The following is a 19120-nucleotide window of genomic DNA, read 5'->3' as shown; positions in this document are numbered from 1 at the left end:
CACGAAGGCTCTTCTTGAGGTGAGGCTGACCACGTACTCCAAAGTTCAGCCAGTGGAGCACAGCTCTGGCAGGTCCAACCGGACTGGAAGGGCTGAGGACGATCGACCAAACTGGCTAGAAGTGAAAAGCCTCACCAGGAAAAAAGGTCGCCATGAAACCATCTACTAAGATGTGGGAGGCCGAGATCCTGCTGAGGAGGAGAGAAAATGCATGCCGATGAAATCGCAGGCCCTTTGAAGCACTTGCATATATCAATATATACTATAATACACATATTTGACGTATTAATATATACAGAGTGTCCCGAAAGTCTTGGTGCAGTTTCAAGGTATTAGAGTTCTTAAAACTGCATCAAAACTTTTGGGACACCTTGGATCTATTATGTGCATATATTATAGTATATGTAATATGTAATATATACTATGACAGTATAAGCTATCATAAATTTTATATATATTTTTATATAATTATAAAATATATTTATATTATATTGTCATATACCCTACGAGATGCAGCGAGACTGAGTGGATAGAGAACGGGCCTTGGTGTCAAGAAGGCCTAGGTTCAAGTCCTGACTCTGACAGGAATAGGTCGGATGACTCTCAAACTTCTTAATGACTCCCAATTAAACTCTAAGTTAGTTACAGATGAGTTGTTCATCTTCACTGGTTGGAGGGACTTTCCACACTGATGAAATCACAAGTCTGTACTACAACTCCCCCCAAATTATAAGATGTTATGAAATAATAACAATTTACATATATGGATAGTATGCATCCACAATATGCTTTAAATCCATTATTTCATTCCATCCTCACAACAGTCCTGTGAAGATAGCAAGGCAAAAATTCATATTTACATATATGGAGAGGGAGAGAGAGATGTGTATGTGTGTGTGCGTGTGTGTGTATCACAGAGGCAGATCTGTGGAGAGAGTCTCAAAAGTCTCATCGCAGTTTAAAGCTTTTTTTTAAAAAAAAGGTGTGTATCTATGGCTATATTATGGCATGCACTTATATATTTCTCCCTTCTGGATCCATTTCATCAATGTAGGGAATTCCCAGTGTGAAAATTCCCTTTCTCGATGTAGATCTGCAATTCATCCAATCAGTGGGTAGGAGGCTGACCTCAGGGTCAGAAATAATAACAGTAGCTCCAACTTACATTGGCTTTAAGGTTTACAAAATGCTTTCTATACAATATCTCGTGGGATCTTCGCATCAATCGTGTGAACCACATCTCATACTCATTTTACAAATGAGGAAAATACGATTCAGAGAATCTGAAGTGATTTGACCAAGGTCACACAAAGAATTACTCAAGTGTAATTAATCCTGCGGCGTCAGAAAGCCTGGATCCCTGTCTCCATTTCAAGCATAGTGCTGTCTCCTCTACCGGCAGGTGGATGCTGGAAGCTTGGGCGAAGACGAAGGAAGGACTTGAAGAATCGAAGAAGAAGACTCACTCCTTTGAGCCAGAGAGCACACCAGAATACACCAACGAAACCCCAATGCCTCCTCCCTTGGCTCTGGGGGTAAAGGGCGGGGGCGGATGGAGAGAAATAAGGAAATATGCTGAGCACTGACTCGATACAAATCACCTTCTCATTTTGGCGTGCTGTGGCAAAAGTTAACAGGATTTGGAGTTAGCGTTCCTGGCTCGGACTGGGGCTGTGCCATTAACAAGCTAATTAGTGGATGTCACTTCTCAAATGGGAATAATAATCCCTTCACAACAAATTTCAGCAGGCTGTTTGTGAGGATTAAAATAAGTATAAAGCACTTTGTAAAACATGAGGTACTATTTGGCGACAGTTATTATTGGAGGCAGCGCACCGAAGTAAAAACTCTCATTTGAGCTGTAGAGAGAAGACAGAGGTTCGAATCCCACCAATCAGACTGAGTCCTCGGAGGATTCACTTCCCATCTACGGAATGATCTCTAAGAGCCCTCTGAGTTCTAACATTCTACAACTCCAAAGCTTTTACTATGTTAGTCATAATATCTGACATTTACATAACGCTTTAACATGTGTAAAACACTTCACGAGCATTACTTTCTTGAGTTTCACAATAAACCGATGACGTTGGTATTACAGGTATTACACTTATTTTTACAGATGAAGAAACTGAGGCTCAGTGCTGAAGTGGCTGGCCCATGGTCATACATTTAGTGTCATAAACAAAATTCCAATTCAAGTCTTTCTGATTCCAAGTGCCCAGGGCTCTCTATTCATTAAGTCACATTTATCCAAGTTCCACTAAAGGCATGTCACTTAGACAGCAGAGTCTGAGCCCTTACATTCAGGTAGAACTCAGCAATTACATGTTTCACTTGTTCATTCACTCAACAAACATTTCAGCAGAAAAACTGGAAAAAAATTCTAAACATTTCTTTAGGGGTTCCTCTGTGCAAGGCACTGTCCTGGACGCTGAGTATTCAAAGACACTCCTCCCCCAAAATAGTCTCTCCTTTCGTGGAATTTACGTTCTATTAAGGGGTGCAACGTATACACAGGTAAGTCAATACCAGATTGTTTCAGGAAGGAAAAAGGATTGACCGCGAAAATGACGAAAGGCTTCTTGCTGGTGCGGCACCTGATCTGTGCCTTGGAGAAGGCAAACTAAGGATTCTGAGAGAAAGTGAGGGGTGTGTGTATTCCGAGCTTGGGAAACAGCTTGGACAAAGGAACAGAGTCTGAGATGCCTTCTCTTAAGCACAGTGCTGGGTTCCCGGGGAAACACAAAGTTTAGATAAGCAACAAGACGTGCTCAGTGTAGAAGGGGTGTGAATTCAAACGCAGACGGCTACAACACACACCATTACACAACAAATGCATGACTGTCACCGATAATAGCGTCTTCACTTGTCTTTGAAAATTTAAAAAAAAAGGTTAAAAAAACAAACTATGAGAGAAGGCTAAAGGGATCAGAGCTGATCTCTATCTGTATTCACTCCGTTCAGGAAACATTCATAAAGCGCTTTCTGTGTACAGAATCTTAAACTAGGCTGAGGGAAAGATGTAACGGGTAGAAAAGACTCCCTTTTCTCAAAGAGTTTCCAGGCTACTTGGGGAAGTACCGGATCTGTCGGATAGTTTCATACAAGAAGTGCATTAGGGAGACATGAAACTAAATGCTACGTGAGGTCTGAAGTGGGGAAAAAGTTGGAACAATAAATGTGTCCCTTGGTTTCCCCAGTCTCTCAGGGCTGCCTTGATCCATCTCCGGCATACTGAAGATACAGGACCTGCCCCAAGCCTCCAAGCACACCCTGCTCAAGCTGATCTGAACTCTGAGTCTCTGGGTGTCCCTGAAGTCTAGGAGGCAAAACGGTGAGCGTGAGGCCTGAAACAGAGATAGGAATCGCTAATGCTCATCCGACGTCCTGAAGTTTGTGGGAAGCAATCCCAGTTGTGCCCCCCTTCCTCTCTTTTGAATCTTTTCATGTTTTCAGCTATAAGAAAGGGGTGGGGTGAGGTGAGTCCAGAGAATTCAGAGCTGGAAGGAAATCTTAGAGAACATCCAATCCCACCCTCTCCTTTTATCCTTGTGCAAAGTGAGGACCAGTAAGGAAAAGAGATTTGCTGTTCAGGGCACTTCGCAGTACGTGAAATCCTCGCCCTAGATTTCATTCCAAGTAAATATGTTCACAGAATGGGAACTTCACCATAATGTATACAGCCCCTTAGCTTGGGACAGTATTATACTTTTCAAGCCCATTCTCCACACCCTGGGAAAAAAAATCCCTGCTCCAAAACCAATGCACATATATTCCCTAAGAACAGTAACTCTTCTTGGACCTAGAATGTCTTTTCATCTCTAAATACTTGGATCCTAAGATGCCCCAAGGTTTCCAGCCCTGACCTCCAGTGCTGGCCTATGTCTTCGCCAGGTCACAAAGTCTACAACCTGATTTGAATAGAAGGGGCGGAGAACAAAAATAAAAGGGTGGGGGGTGTGAAGGTATAGACATATGTCTGGAAATTTCCACTATTGCTCCTCACAGAAAGCCCCATATTTTTTGGCACAAGAGTAACAATAAATAAATAAAATAAATAAAATAAAAATAATTCACATTTATAAAATCTTCAAGGTTTAAAAAGTTGGGTAATGATAATGACTAGCATATATAGCACCTACTATGCTATATGCTTTACATATATTATTTCATTTGATTCTCACAACAACTGTGGGAAGTAGGTGCTATTGTTGTCCCCATTTTACAGCTAAGGAAACTGAGGCAAACAGATGGTAAGTGACTTGTCCAGAGTCTCACACTAATAAACATTTGAAGCCAGAGTTGACCTCAGGTCCTCTAGACTCTAGGCCCAAGACTCCATCCACTGAATGGCTCTTTCTACCTGGTTCTTCACAGTGAGTACGATGCACGGTGAATAAGCATAACTAGGGAAATGATAGATGTAATGAACTTTAAAAAAAACAATAAAATTGAATGGAATACTCTGTAATTATACTGACCAATCTTGTCCCTGAAGAAAGGTGAGGAAAACTACCTCTCACCTTTCCTCAGATAGATGGAAGACTAGATGTGGAATGTTGCATACATCAAAGAAGGTAGATGTGCTGGGTTGACTATGCTTTACTGTTCCCCCCCCCCTTTATTATAAGAGAAGACACATGGAGGTGAAAGACAGATATATCAGGAAATGCCTGTGAAATAGAAATAAAAGACTAATAAAAAATTTTTTAAATCCTGTTATGATACTTTTAATATTCCTATTTTATGGATGAGAAATTTGAAGTTTAAGTGAAATTACTTACCCAGGGCCATATGGGCCATCTTAGTCAAAGAATTTCAGGGCTAGAAAGCACCTTAGAGATTCTTTAACTGAACCCCCTTGCTTTGCAGTTAAGAAACTAGAGAAAAGTGGCTTGCCCAAAGTTATACTTTTAAACCCTAACGCAGTTGATAAATGTCAGCAAAAGTATTGCTACTACACTGACAGTGATGACGGATGTTGTTGTTGTCACAGTAGTAGCATACTAGAAAATGAAAAAGAATTAGTGAGATGGGGGAAGAGGGAAGAGGAATAGAATTAAGCTCTTTGCGGGCAGTGACTGCCTCATTCCCATATTTGTATTCTCAAACACTAGAACCATGATTGGCACAGAACAGGTGCACATAAGTGCTTACTTACTGGCTAATTAATTGATTGACTCAGCACTAAGACACAGGTTTCCTCATGCTCTTTGCTCAGGCAGATCACAAAGGAGTAATATGATGGGAGGGTACTCCTCTTCTCCAGTTGAGACTGGATCTAGCCATGGCTTCACTACTTAACTGTTAGGAGTTGTGCCTTAACATCTCTGCACCTATATTTCCTCATCTGTAAAATGGAGGGAATACATTACACTATTCTTAACTTTCTCCTAACTCCAAACCCCCAACCACCACCAAGGAAAATTTTCCTCGTCAAGCCTATAATACCTTGTAAACCCTCCTTTCCCCTTAAACAGGCCTCCCTTTCCTACACCGCTGCACTTCTTGACAATCTCTGCGAGTTAAAGACTGAAGGGGAGATTGTTCCAGTCTCCAAAACCTTTTAAGGAGAGGGGGAGGAGGTTCTCAAGAAAGTCTTGATAGATCTGCTCAAAGCTTCCCAGGACCACTTCCCCAGAGCTCTCCTTGCTGTCTAGTCCAGGGACTAAACCCCACATAGGGAAATTGTCTATGGTTTGCAGCAGGAAAAGTTAATCTCTCATTTCTGAAAAACAATAGCCACTAATTGGGCACTGCACCTTAAGTGCAAGGTACTCATTAGAGGCCAGCCTACAGCCCTTGGCCCCGAGTTTGTGCATAAACAGAGCCCTCGGGCAGATAACAGCAATTTAGTAGCAGCTGGGGCTCTTTCTCTCCATTTCCTGCACTTTGAGGAAGGAACGAGGTTAATTTGAGGAAACAAGGGTCTTCAATCTATGCGTCCCTCAAAAAGTTAGACTTTAAGCAGGAAATATTAATAATAATAAGGAAAAGAAGCAGAAAAATAAGAATAATTGGCCTGATGCCTGTTGCTGTTTGCAAAGAATTTTACATATATGATCCCATTTGATCCTGACAACAATCCAGAGAGGAAGCTGGTGCAACTATTACAACCCTCAGTTTGCAGAAGAGGAAAATAAGGTCCAGAGAGATGAATCCACGATGCACAGCTAGTAAATGACAGCTAGTCTCATGCTCAGTGGTGTGCTCAGAAAGCGAGTGCTACAAATTTCAGGGTGTTTTTTTGCTTGCCTCTCCAGCCATAAAACCTCTACTCCATCCCTCAACTTTTTTTCTTCTGTTTTTCTCTGTACTTCTGTCTCTGTCTGTATCTCTCTGTATCTCTGTCTCGGTCTCTCTTCCCCACTCCTCTCTGTATCATATAGGTCATTTAGACTCGATGAAGGCCGCCATACTAATAGCACACGCGAGGATCCCCGAAGCTCTGTGGTATTCGCCCCTCCTTGGAGACTCTGAAATCAGTGACCCCACTCCCGCAGCTGGGGCTGCACAGTTAGTCCTCGACTAGCTTCCTAACCCAGCATTCTGGAAGGTAGGGCCCCACTTTCCCCCTCTGGGAGACTGCAAAGGCCTTGGAGCGCATTTCGGGCCTCCTGGAAGTGACGGAAAGACTCTGGGATCCTGACCACGATCGGGGCTGAGGATTCCAGGTTCCTTGCAGGAATAATCAGGAAGATCGAGGCCAAAGCGAGTAAAAGTCCTGCCACGGGGCTGCTCCTGGCTTCCTAACTTCTTTTCCTAGGAGTATAGATCCCCACCCCACGCTCGGCCTTCGAAAGCCACAGAATTCCGTTTCTGTTACGCTGAGAGGGAAGGCCGCGTGTTTGTCCCCACTCGCGGACCTCTCTTTCCTCCCTGCACTCATTTGGCAGGCGAGGAAAACTAAGGGCGAAGGGGGCGTCCAGGCCCCCGACCTGGAAAGCCCCAGAGGCCGCGTCAGCGGATCCTTCCTTCATCAATCAGTTGGACAAAGTGCAGAGCCACGCTCTTTGCCGACTGTTTGCTTTTTCACCAATTATTGCTGCACTGCAGCCCCTCTGTTGATACAGTAGTTCTAAAAAGTGCTAATGTTCATTTATCAGGGGGCCCAGCCCGGGACTCCCACGAGTTGTGATTCTTCCAAAAATATAAACACCAAGCAAACGCTGCAGACAAAACTCCCATTTGTTTCTAAAATACAGTACTGAAAGTGATGCATTGTTGAAGATAAAACGGAGGATAACGTGGTCTGTCTCCAATGAATGTCTCCCGAGAGCATTAATGACATTCCAAATGATAGTTCCTGCTTATCTTTCAATTAATCATATATACCTTGAGCAACTGGGGCCATATTGATTGCGGGAAAGGATGAGCGGAATAGCCCAGAGCCGCCGTGCTCTCTGCCGGTCTTCAATTAATAATATTTTATAAGTGCAAAGCTCTCTTAGAAAAACACGTCCGAGCCTTTCTTAAATTTGGCACTCTGGAATCCAACTCCAGCCTGGACAATTCAAAAGACGACCAGGAACTTCTATCAGCGTGATGCTGATAAATCTAATTTGAGTTATCTTTCTCAGAGGAAAGGGGGAGGAGGGGTGTTACATTTATTTATAGGATTGTTCTTACTGTGGTTCATAGCGAAGCTCGGGTCAGTTGCCTGACCTACTCCGGACAGCCAGCAAAAAAAAAAAAAAAAAAGGGACACTTAGTGGTTACCAATACTAAATAAATCTGTCGTGTTGAGAAATTGAATAACCTCCAAATGATTTTGCACAGCCTCAGTTTCCTCAATGAGTTTCCGAGTTAAACAATGCCCCTTCGAACATTCTACTTTATATAGTCACTTCCAGCTCTAACATTCCATGTTCCTTTCAGTCCTAACGTTCTTTGTTCTGTTTTAAGATCCTATATTCTACGGTGCTGTAGTATTCGTGCTGTGTTACTTTGATTTCTAATTTTAAAAAAACATTCTACGTTCTAAGAACCCTTTCAGTTCTAACATTCTATGTTTTTAGCTTTTAACATCCTCTGTTCTAAGGCCCTTTCCAGCACTAAACCTTTTAGAGTGCTACGAATCTATAGGAATAAATTAGAGAATTCTGGATAGCTTTTTCTGATGTGCTTGCCCTTTCTAGGAAGAGATGCAAGTTGTTCATGACATTTTCTGAGCAGCGAATTTATTTCTACTGGATGATGAGTCCACGTGATTCATAAAGCCTGTCCCTTCCTCCTTTCTGAGGAAAGAACGCCTAGTCCTCTACCTGCTGTGACAAGTTTAAAGACATATTGGTTCTTCTGAGGTCTCTAGTAGTTACGTATTTAAGGGGCTTGTAAAAGAAATTGAGAAGTTTTTTTGGTGTTCTTATTTCTTTCTTTTTTTCCCCCTTCAGGACAAAAGGACTACGAACTTTAAACAAATCATGGGAAATGCATCCTAGCCTAAATGGCTTTAAACCTCGTTGGAGTGAGTTGGCCTCCTGAGGAAGGGAAAACCTTTCCCAAGAAGGTTCATTCAGAAACACTGGATTCCGGACGCTCAAGCTTCGGCTGCCACGCTGTCCGTCCCCCATTAAATGGTAATATTTCAGGCGTCTGCGCCCGCTAATCTTTCAAACTGTCAACGCGAGCCCAGGCCGAAGAGTTCGAGTCATTTCAAAAAAGCTCCCAGGATCCCAGCTCCCCAGCCCTTTTTCCGCAAGAGTTTTAATTGAATCGGATATTGCTCTTCTGCCAGAAATCAGCGCCTCGGTGACATACACGTTTCCCTCCTCCCTCTCTCCCCCAAAACACTCTCCACAAAGGTCAGGAAGTTCAGGTTAAGGCAAGCCTTAAGGGGTTAACGCAACTGTAGGCAGTCCAGGGACAACGCGTGTTTCTCCACACACTGGGTTGGAAGAGGAATAAAGAGCAAAAATAATCCCTTAGAAACGTGGATAATTTAGATAAGTGTGAGTTATGGGGAGGCTAGGGCTGGACGGGCATTTAGGCCACACTTGAAAGGCAAGAGAGAAACGAAGGTAGAATCAAACCATGATCATCAGAAAGAGACAGAGAAAGCTTTTTGCTTTTTTTCCTTTAAAAAATGCATGTCTCAGGCAATCTGGCCCACTTGAGAGTGGGTTCTTGAAATGGGGAAACAGGGAGCTGACCTGTGACTTCTGCTCTCTGTAAGTTGCAAGCAGAGCTAAAGAACAAAGCTCCCTTGGTCACAGATGAGCAGAGAAACTCTAGACATTGTAGAAGAGAAACCAGAAAAAGACCCAGTTTCATAGGATTTCCAGATAGAAGTGATCTTACAGACAATTCAATACAACCTCCTAGTTTTCGAGGCCCAGAAAATTACTTGTCTAACCAAGGTCTTACATTTTGTAAATAGAAAAGGCAAAATTTGCCTACAAATCCAGTCTTCCTGCCCATTACACAGGCTGTCCATCTTTATCAACAAGTTTTGAATCCTGACTCAAAGGACCCTTCCAAAAGGGGCTACCCTGAGCAGATCACTTCTGTTTTCTAAGTCTAAATTGCCTAGTCTGTAAAATGGGCAGAGCAGTATTTGCCCTTTCCTCTCAACCTAGAATGTTCTAGAGAAAAGACTTCATAAACAGTTCTGGGAAAGAAACTGGGCCCAAGCTAGTTTTCCACTTCTGACTCGAAAAGACCAGGGGAATGAACTGGAAAAAAAAAATACTACCTTGGCCCAACATTAACATAGTCAGTGGCCTTGGAGAAGGGTCTTTAGGCCAGAAAGTGATTTCATTTTTTTTAGGGAATAGCAGTAGCAGAGAAAGGATAGGAACTTTCTTTGCCCAAGCTCAAGTTTATCTGAGGGTGGGAGAACAGGAAGCCTTCAATCACTGAGTCACACAGACTGTCTGAACAGGAAAGGCTCTTAGAGATCGTTTAGTCCAGCTTTCTCATGCTTAAGATGGAGAAATTGAGACTCCGAAAGGAGGAATGACTTGCTTAAGGTCATACAGAGCCAAGACTTCAGGTCATCAAATCCAGTGCTTCCCTGTTTTCTGATATCTCCATTTGCTTACCAACTAAGGCAAGATTATAGCTGCTGATTGATTTTTCCTGGGTCTTTTAGGACCAACAGTTGCCAGCTGAGCTACATTTCAAGATATTCCTCCTTTTAAAAAGTGGTATTTTGAAGCTTCTAGCTATCTACAGGAAAATGTCCTCTTACCTAACTGAGTGTTCAGAGCAAACTTCGGCCCGAAAAACCTTTAGAAATGTGAGCTAATATGTCGCTGCTATTATTTAGCATTGAAAGGCTGCCTTGGTGCAGTCAATAAAACTGACCTGGTTCCAAGTCCTGCTTCTGACACATGTTGTCTGTGTGACTTTGGGCAGGTCACTTAACCTCTTATTGTCCCCAGGAAACTCTTCAAGATGCTGCCATAGAGGAAGTTTCCACACCAGAAATCCTCCCCACCCCACATTTATGAAAACATTTGGCTATATATATATATTATATAATATATGTGTGTGTATGCACACATGTATGTACATATGTATTATGTATAGACCATTAGATGGTCCTGTGAAGCTGAAGATCTAATCTGAAATAGGAAAACTTGCCTGGCTCTCAGAAAGATAAGTTGCCTGCTGCTTCCCTCTTTCTGGCGCCCTTCTTTCTCCCAGCCGCCAGTAGAATACCACAGAACAGGGCCACCCAGACTCCTTTTTTCCCCTGCCCTGGCTCTGTGGGGGGTGGGGGGTGGGGAGGAGGGAATGAGGGGAGAAACAGTGCTTCTGCTTGGAGAGTCCTATCCAACTCCTAGAGTGCAGGTACCAAAGCCTGCACCTAGGAAAGAGTCCTCCTCACGCAGCTGACACTCAGTGTTGTATATTTGAACTGATGTGCGGCCAAGAGACCCTATACACAACCACTTGAAGGAGTTCACATTTTCTCCTTCCTCCAGTAGATTCTGAGGCTGAGTAGCACATTTCCCCAAGCTACAAACAGCTTACAAAGAAACCAGGAGACTATTGAGCCAGGCAATAGGGAGTCTATCACTTCCTCTCTTCCTTTCTCCATTCAAGAAAGACCTATTCTCTGTTCATCCACCTGCATCCTCTTTGACATTAGTTTCTTTGTTCACTTCTAGATCAGGGTAGGCTTGGTTTCTTGGACCGGGTTTCTTGGTCCAGGTTTCTTGGTCATCCTTAGGAGGATGAAAAGATTCCACAATTGAGTGGAAGCAGAGTGTAAATGTGTGGAGGGACAGCTTAGTCGAAGTTCCCTAAGTCACTGAACTGCCACTATCATAGGAAGACTAGTGTCCTCAACGGTCAACCCCAAACACTGACAAGTACAATCCAAGAGGCACCTTCTGAAGCTGCCTCCTCTTTCTATTCCACTGTCCCTGCACCTTGTTTCTTACCTCACTACTCCGTAACTCCAGGATGCAAAGGGCAGTGAGACAGGAGGATCTAAGAAGGGTGGCTCAATTCCTGTTTAATCCAACAAGACCAAGAGAAAGGACAAAAGGAAACTATGTTCCCTCTGGTGTAGTGGAAAGAACACTCTTTGGAAGTCAAAAAGCTTGGATTCCAGTCCTGACTCCCCTACTTATTTTGTGGGTGATTCTGGACCTCTGATTTCTCTTCTTTAAAATGTGGGAGGCGATATTGTGTGGACGACACGGTTTTCTAAGCTCTGATATTCCTTAAGGCTGTGATATCCCTCCCTTCTCTTTACTGAAAATTCAAGGGGTTCATTTAAATCAACTAGCCCCACACCCACACGCTACCTCCCCCCACCCCAATTCTGCTTCGCTATTTTGATAGCAAATGGTGCTCTGATAGTTTCTAAAATAGAACGATCCCTTGTGTTGCTTGCTCGGGGCATTCAAATTCCGTTGAGTTTGATTTTTTTCACTTTGAAGAATCAGGTTCTGGGTTACATTTCAGGGGGAGGGAGGAGAAAGGGGTGCGGCCCCTTTAAAAAAGTTGGGATGTTTTTGGAGCCGTATTACTATATTAGGTGACAAGAAACTCCTCATCTATCATGTCATCACTGGCTGATTGACCAATGGCAAGCTAAAGTCACCCAAAAAGTGGTCTAGTCCCTCCTTCTTTTCCCTTATGGTCTGTCCTACCTGCTCTCCCCCCTGCCCATCCGAAGTCAAGGCTAAGGCTGGAATGATGTGGGCTCCCCGGGCAGGGCTAGGGGCGCCTCTCCTGTGGGCGGGCTGCGGATACGCGGCCTTCTGAGCCCGTGGGGCGCCGCCCACCATGTTCGCCAGTCCTGCGGGCACCAGCACCCCGTTCTCCGTCAAGGACATCCTCAACCTGGAGTTGGAGCAGCGACAGGAGCAGCAGCAGCAGGAGGAGGAGGAGGAGCGGAGGCGCCGAAGCCTGGGGGCCATGGAGCTGCCCGCGCGCCTAGAGGCCGGCCTGCCCCCTGCGTCCTGCATGCTGGCCGCCTTCAAGCAGGAGGCTTACGGCGGCCCGGAGACGGCCGGCCTCCAGGAGCTGGCTCTGACCGACGGGCTGGGCCCGGCCAAGCATTGCCCGGCTTTTCCGGCTGCCTTCTACGGGAAGAGCTACGCGCACATGGAGCCGGCCAAGGAGCTCAAAACTGACAAGAAAGGTAAATAGCGCACAGTGGGATGTGCGGACAAATACCCTCAGCCCCCGGGTCAGACTAGGGGCTACCGGAACCTGCCTGGGCTTCACTACCACTGAGTATTTCTGCCTCGGAGCCAGAGCCTGCTAGAATCGTCCGTAGTTGAATTGGGGAGGGAAGTGGAGAGTGTGGGGGAGGGGAAAGAAAAAGAGAGAGGGATGATCTATTGTCTTCTAAGTAGCGGGTCGAGGGGGTGAGAAAGAGGATCCCCCTCACACTTTGACTACTTGGAGTCCATTTTAATTCTAAACCCCAAAGTTTGCAAAACAGGCCTGGAGAAAACCAGAGAGCGACAAACAGAAAGAAGAAAAGATAGAAAGACGGAAACTGGGGGCCAGAGGGAAGACTATAAGTTTCACTCTGACCGAGGAGAGGCGCTGGGTTTCACTCTGATTTGCAGGGGATGTGGAGGAACTCGGAGGTGGGGGGGGGGAACCTAACTGGAAATTTTAATCAGGTCCAGTCTAGAGCAATTCTTGGTCCTACATTTATAGTGTATGTTACTCACCTACCATCTTTTATATCTTTGTACATCTTAAAATCTATGAAATGGGGAAAGAAAGCGCAAGAGGGCACCCTCTTTTTCCTTTCAACTCGTTTTGCACAATGTGCACAGCTTTGTGGATGCTCTGTGATCATATGATATATACTGAATAAGACAAAACACTAGCCGAGGGGGTCTTCTCTCCATAAGCACCATCTCCCCTAAGTAAGTCAGTTCTACTTGGTGTAGTTAGATTGTATCGTGGAAGCTGCTGGAACCGAAGTCATAAAACCTGGGTTCCAGCCGCAGTTCTGCTATCTACAGGTCATGTGACCTTGGGCAAGCCACAGTTTTATCAGCAGTAAAACGAGGATAATGTTACTTGTATTGTTTCCATCAGAGCTGTGTTATAGGAATGATATTAAATGAAGTTTCTAAAGCGCCCTATGAACTATGAGGCCTATATAAATGTGAGATCTAGTATGGAGGCTCCGAGGAAGAGGAACCTAGCAGTGGTAGAAGCAGAAGGGGGAGGGGGGAGGGCAGAGGAAAATCGTTTAAGAATTGTTTTTGGATAGTATACATTCTTGGACGGCCCCGGGTGACCTCTGGAGCCCTGTTATACTGCAGGGTTTACATTGCCATGTTTTAGAATAGTCCAGCCCTGTCGTTTCCTAATGTGCTGATTGAGAAAAAGAGGCAAAAACCATTGCCCCCCCCACCTTTGGTTGGTCCGAAGTACCAAGAGGCTTACCCACCGAGCGACCGACCAGCTATCACAGGGTACACAATGTGGCCCGTGTTGGGTTTGCCTCATATCATCCAGTCCTTGGTGACCCCTGATCGCCAAGTGATAATTCTCCTCTCATCCCAGGCCAAATCAAACCCCCAGGTCCAGAGAGATAGCACTGAGGGTCGGCAAGGCCAGGCGAGGGCTTCTGGCCTCGGAGGCTGAAAAACTCAAAGCACCCTGAGCAGATCTATAATTTCTTCGTAAAGAGCGGGTTCACAAAACTGCAGCGGAAGGCTTTGCATCCTCAGCGTGCGGCAGTGAAAAGCGAATTGATTTTGGAGTCAGCATATCTAGAACCGAATCACTGGAGGTTCTGCCACCAATTTACTGTGAGATCGTGAGCAACTCGAGTCCCCTCCATGAGACTCAGTTTTCTCGTCCGTAAAATGGGGATAACAATACTTGCATCACCCATCATTAGGTCATCGTTCTGAGGAAAGTGCTCTGGAGACTTCAGAGCAAATGTGAGCTTGCTCACTCCAAAAACCATTCCGCAGCCTTGGTTTCCTCACAGAAGAGGTGAATAACGACACATAGACCCTTAGACTAGGGGCAAACAAGGCATCCCGAGGATAGATAACAGTTGTTAGACAAAGATTTTGGTTTGCAATCATAGGGTCCCATATAAATGGGAGTTACTAGTTTTGTCCCCAGCTAGCAAGGCAGGGGGGCTGGAAAGGTAGAAAGAGGACGGCGGGACTATCTGAATAAGAGCAGATTTGAGACCACATCCAACTGCAAGAAAGTGGTCAGCAACATCTCCTTTCCGAAGGGATGAAGTCTCAGGCCTCCTGGTTTCTGCCGAAGACTAATTAATTAAGTGTTTAGACAGGTTATTTTCTCAACTAGTGGCGTTCAAAATACACTTTTTTCTTAGGCTCGAAAAAGACTTTAGAAGTCATCTCATCCAACCTACTTTTTTTTTTACGGTTGAGAAAACAAGAGTCCTAGAAAGGGGGAGTCTCTTGCCAAAATCAGAGATAGTAAGTGATAGAACCGGGATTCGAACTCTGATCCTCTGACTCTTCAGCGGGAGCACTGGGGTGAGAACGTTCGAAGTGGAACAATTTTTTCCTTTTTCTCTCTTTTTCTTTCTTTTTTTCTTTCACTTATTTCTTCCATCCTTTCTTCTTTTTTTTTCTTTTTGTATTCCAGCGGACTGTAAAGCCTAATGGAAAGCGCACGAGACTTGGCAAAAAAACCTAGGTTCGGATTCTCCTCTGCCATTTACTAACTAGTTTCCCCTGCACAAGTCACTTTCCGGTTTCGATGTGATCTCAGTTTCCTTCGCAGTAAAATTGAAGAGGTCCTTCCCAGCTCTGAAAAGACACTAAGATCTTTTCTAGCCTGGTTTCTAAGGTTCCTCTGCCCATCCACAGATCTACCATTCTGTATAGGAATGCCCACAGTTGTCCATGGACTGTGTTAGTTTCCAGTCTGGCTTCCTAGATCTGAGCAAGGTTTCCCTTATGAAGTGTTAGCCATTTAAAAACGAAACAGATGGGGGGGAGCTTTCCACTAATCAGAACACTCCCCATAAATCACTTTTTTTAAAAAAGTTTTTTTGAACATACTTCCCAGCCACCACTTGCACCATCCAACTGTCCTTTCCACTACTCCTGTCTAAGTCTTTTCCCTCTTTGTGCTTTGCAGATCTTTGTTCCCTGCAGAAGAACCTGGAGTTGGAGAAAAAGGACTTAGAAGACCCCGATCGCCCAAGGCAGAGAAAGAGGCGGAAACCCCGGGTTCTCTTCTCTCAGGCCCAGGTCTATGAACTGGAGAGAAGGTTCAAACAGCAGAAATACCTGTCGGCTCCGGAAAGAGACCACTTGGCCAGCGTGCTGAAGCTAACCTCCACGCAGGTCAAAATCTGGTTCCAGAACAGAAGGTACAAATGTAAAAGACAGAGACAGGACCAGACTCTGGAGATGGTGGGCCTCCCCCCGCCTAGGAGGATAGCCGTGCCAGTGCTGGTGAGAGACGGGAAGCCCTGCCTGGGGGACTCTTCTCCCTACAGCTCCCCCTACAACGTCAGCATCAACCCGTACAGCTACAATGCCTACCCGGCCTATGCCAACTACAGCGGCCCAGCGTGCAACCCTAACTACAACTGCGGTTATCCCTCAGTGCAGGCCGTGCAGCCCTCGCCAGCGGCCAACAACTTCGTGAACTTCAGTGTCGGGGACTTGAATGCAGTGCAGACGTCCATTCCGCAGAGCAACGCGGGGGTCTCCACTTTGCATGGGATCCGGGCCTGGTAGGAAGAGCGGTCTCTGGCTTTCCAGGAGTGGAGAAAAGGGAGGGAAAGGGGTCCAAGTGCGGGTTTCCAGGCTCTCGCGACCCCCCCGACGCCCCTCTGCTCACCACCCTCCCCCATTACCCATCTGACTGTAAAGGTAGGGAGGCTGTGGGCTGCTGGAGAAAGCGGGATGGGAAGCCTGTCGGTGTAACCCCGGAAGCTGCAGCTAACCTGGACTGCTAGAGAAAAGAGGACCAGGAGGGGAGGGAAAGGAAAGGGGCCTCAGGAGAATCCTACTGCCCCTTTACGTTGTTGACCTGGGACTCTCTGGACAAAGCGTCGACCCCAGGCTAGCAGCTGGGTGAATGAGGTCGTCCTTCCAGTAAGTTACGAAGTACTGGACGGAAGGATTTCTATCCGTGCCTACTTGGGCCCCCAGCGACGGATAGATAGGAAAAACTCCCTGCCTGTCGGCGGAGTGCACGGCCGCCAGAACCAAGAACCAGAGAGAGGCACGTCAACCCCCTTCCCGGAGGCCTGGTTACAGCCCCTGCAGCCCCTGCAATCCTTCAACCCCTGCCTCCTAGCTCCCGGGAGGCTCTCTCAGCTCTCAGGGTCCAGGGCATTTGGGCACCAACACTACCATTCAGAAAGATCATATTCCGTGGCCAGACATCGAGGCTGGGGTCTATGGGTCCCCCTTCCCTCCAACCAAAATCAGTGAATTCGAAGGGAGCCAGACCTCCTTCCACCCCATCTAAAATCAGCAGGTTCTTAGAAAGTAAGGCGCCTAGGGGAAGGAGAGAGAGCGGTATTAGCATTCTGAGGCCAGAGTCACCTTGTCAGATATCAGGTGGCATAATACCCGGAAACTGTTCCCCCCAAAAAAATTTGACCCTCCCTAGCTCGCCATCACCTCTACTCTTCATGCCCCTCCCCCAATGAGAGCGGCTGCTTCCGATCTTGGTGCCTGACCTGCTGGAGATATGAGCTCACCCTCTCTGATTCCGCTGCTGGTCCTATTTAAGTGTTTTCTTATTGTTTGTAAGAAACGAGACCCGAACCACCCCGCTCCGACCTGTCATTAAAGAGCGTGAACGAACCCTGCGGTATCTCCTTTTTTCAGCTCCCAACCGCCTCCTTCAGTAGACATGAGTAATTGCGGGTATCAGAAGCAGCTACAGTGCCTCTAGATCACTAAGAAGTACAATAACGGTATAATTCCAATTTAGAAAACTCTTAACGCATCTTTTTCATTGTAGTCATGACAACCCAATGAGGGAGGTGGTGCGAGTATTACCTTACAGAAGAGAAAGACTGAAGCTCAGAGCGGAGGGATAACTGTCCCAAAGTCCCACGACTAGTGTCAGCTGCGATTCCACCGTGTTTGCTGGCTCTATCCCTGGAGTTATTTCCACTACACTACTCTCCACCCCGCCCCAATTCCAACATTTTGTAGCTTCTTCTCCGACTTCTATTGATTACTCGCTAATCTTCCAGACACCGCTCTGCTTTCTTACCCTTCTGGGCCTCCCTGGAGGCCCCCGCCCTTTTAAGTCTAGGGCCAGGGGTGCGGGAACTTGCGCGGAGGCCACAGTGGCTCTCTAGGTCTTCAAGTGCGGCCCTTTGACTGAATCCAAACTTCACAGAACAAATCTCCTTAATAAAAGGATTTGTTTTGTAAAACTTGGACTCAGTCGAAAGGCTACACCCAAAGGCCTAGAAGGCCCCACGTGGCCTGGAGGCCTCAGGTTTCCCACCCCTGGTCCAGGCTTGCGAAAGCTGAGTGATCTCACGGGGAGTTTCTCTTTGCTTTCCCTCACCCCCTTATTTTTATCGATATCTTTTGTTTCACACCATTTTTTCCTACTTGAATATATTCTCCTCCCTCTCTCCAACCCAGCGAGCCATCCCTTGTAACAACGAACTAGAGACTCCCATTCCTGAGGACCGTTAGAATTCCAAAGGGACAAAGAGGGGATTGCCTCCCTTCATCTTTTCTGTGACGTCGTTCCAGGGCCGGACTCTTCCAGGGGTGGTCTCCCTAGGCTCAAAACGCAACTATCCTCTTTGGAGCTAGAACCTCCAAAACTCTTTGGGAGTACAGTCGTGTTACTGCAGCTTTGTCTTTAAAGAGCCCAAGCAGGGGTCTGGGGCTGGCCAACGCCATTAGTGGGTTATTCTTCTACCAATACTGTTCCATTTATAAGACTAAACAAGAAAAAATTGCCATTTTACAGAGGAATTGTAGAAAGGCAACTAAACAGGCAGAGACCGACTGGAATCCGTTTTGTTTTGTTTTGAACAAATTCAAGGCTCTTTCCATCACCAAAGCTGTCTCTAGCTCGCCCTTCTTCTCATCCTCTCCCCTTCAGTTTTCGGGACTTCCCTAAGTCCTAGAACTGTTACTCCTTCCCCCCCATCTTCATTAGTGTATATATATTTATGTATGTGTATGTATATTACACACGTGCACATATACATATACGTTTGCCTAGCTGCAGTGAATAGACCAACTTAATCTTCATGTGAGTCGGTTGGAATCTGTCAATCAGTTGATAAGTATTTGTAGGGCTCTGACTAAATGCTAGGTACTTGGGCTGCAAACAATTTCGGCCCTCTAGGAGGCTAAACTCAAAATTTGAGCCCGGAGGAAATAAAGGTTTTTAAATTCACTCAAAGATGAATCGTTTCGGCCCCAGACACTTGGCTATCAGCCTCCAAACTCAGTGTCTTGACCAGGTACAGAGTTCAGAAGCTCGACAGGTCCAGCTTCCTATGTGCAAGATCCTAGTCGCGCCCCAGCTCTGGCGGCTCCAAGGCTGAGTTGTTTCACTAATGTCCAATCACCAAGAGCATTGAATTCCATGCGAAAGGGGTCCTTACAGAAAGAGGTCTGCTAGTCCAAAAGTCTCATTTTAAAGGAGAAACTGAGGCTAATGACTTTCCGCGTGATAATAGCTC

At 45.8% G+C, this 19120-nt stretch overlaps 1 protein-coding gene across 1 annotated transcript; it reads left to right on the top strand.

Moving 5' to 3' along the window:
- The first annotated feature begins 12107 nt into the window (after positions 1-12107).
- On the top strand, positions 12108-17258 carry NKX2-5 (NK2 homeobox 5). Its single transcript, XM_020969179.2, has 2 exons — positions 12108-12604; positions 15571-17258. The coding sequence occupies exons 1-2, from the start codon at positions 12247-12249 to the stop codon at positions 16176-16178; spliced, it is 966 nt and encodes a 321-aa protein (XP_020824838.1). The 5' UTR covers positions 12108-12246; the 3' UTR covers positions 16179-17258.
- Positions 17259-19120: the final 1862 nt, after the last annotated feature.

Source organism: Phascolarctos cinereus, unplaced genomic scaffold, assembly GCF_003287225.1.
Source record: "Phascolarctos cinereus isolate Bilbo 61053 unplaced genomic scaffold, phaCin_HiC Scaffold_2;HRSCAF=192, whole genome shotgun sequence".
Classification (NCBI taxonomy): Eukaryota; Metazoa; Chordata; class Mammalia; order Diprotodontia; family Phascolarctidae; genus Phascolarctos; species Phascolarctos cinereus.
The sequence above is the reverse complement of the archived record's forward strand: the minus strand, read 5'-3'. Positions and strand labels throughout refer to the sequence as shown.

Coding starts and splice junctions, on each gene's coding strand:
- NKX2-5 (XM_020969179.2), top strand. CDS start 12,247: ATGTTCGCCAGTCCTGCGGGCACCAGCACCCCGTTCTCCGTCAAGGAC. Junction 12,605..15,570: donor GCTCAAAACTGACAAGAAAG/GTAAATAGCGCA, acceptor TGTGCTTTGCAG/ATCTTTGTTCCCTGCAGAAG.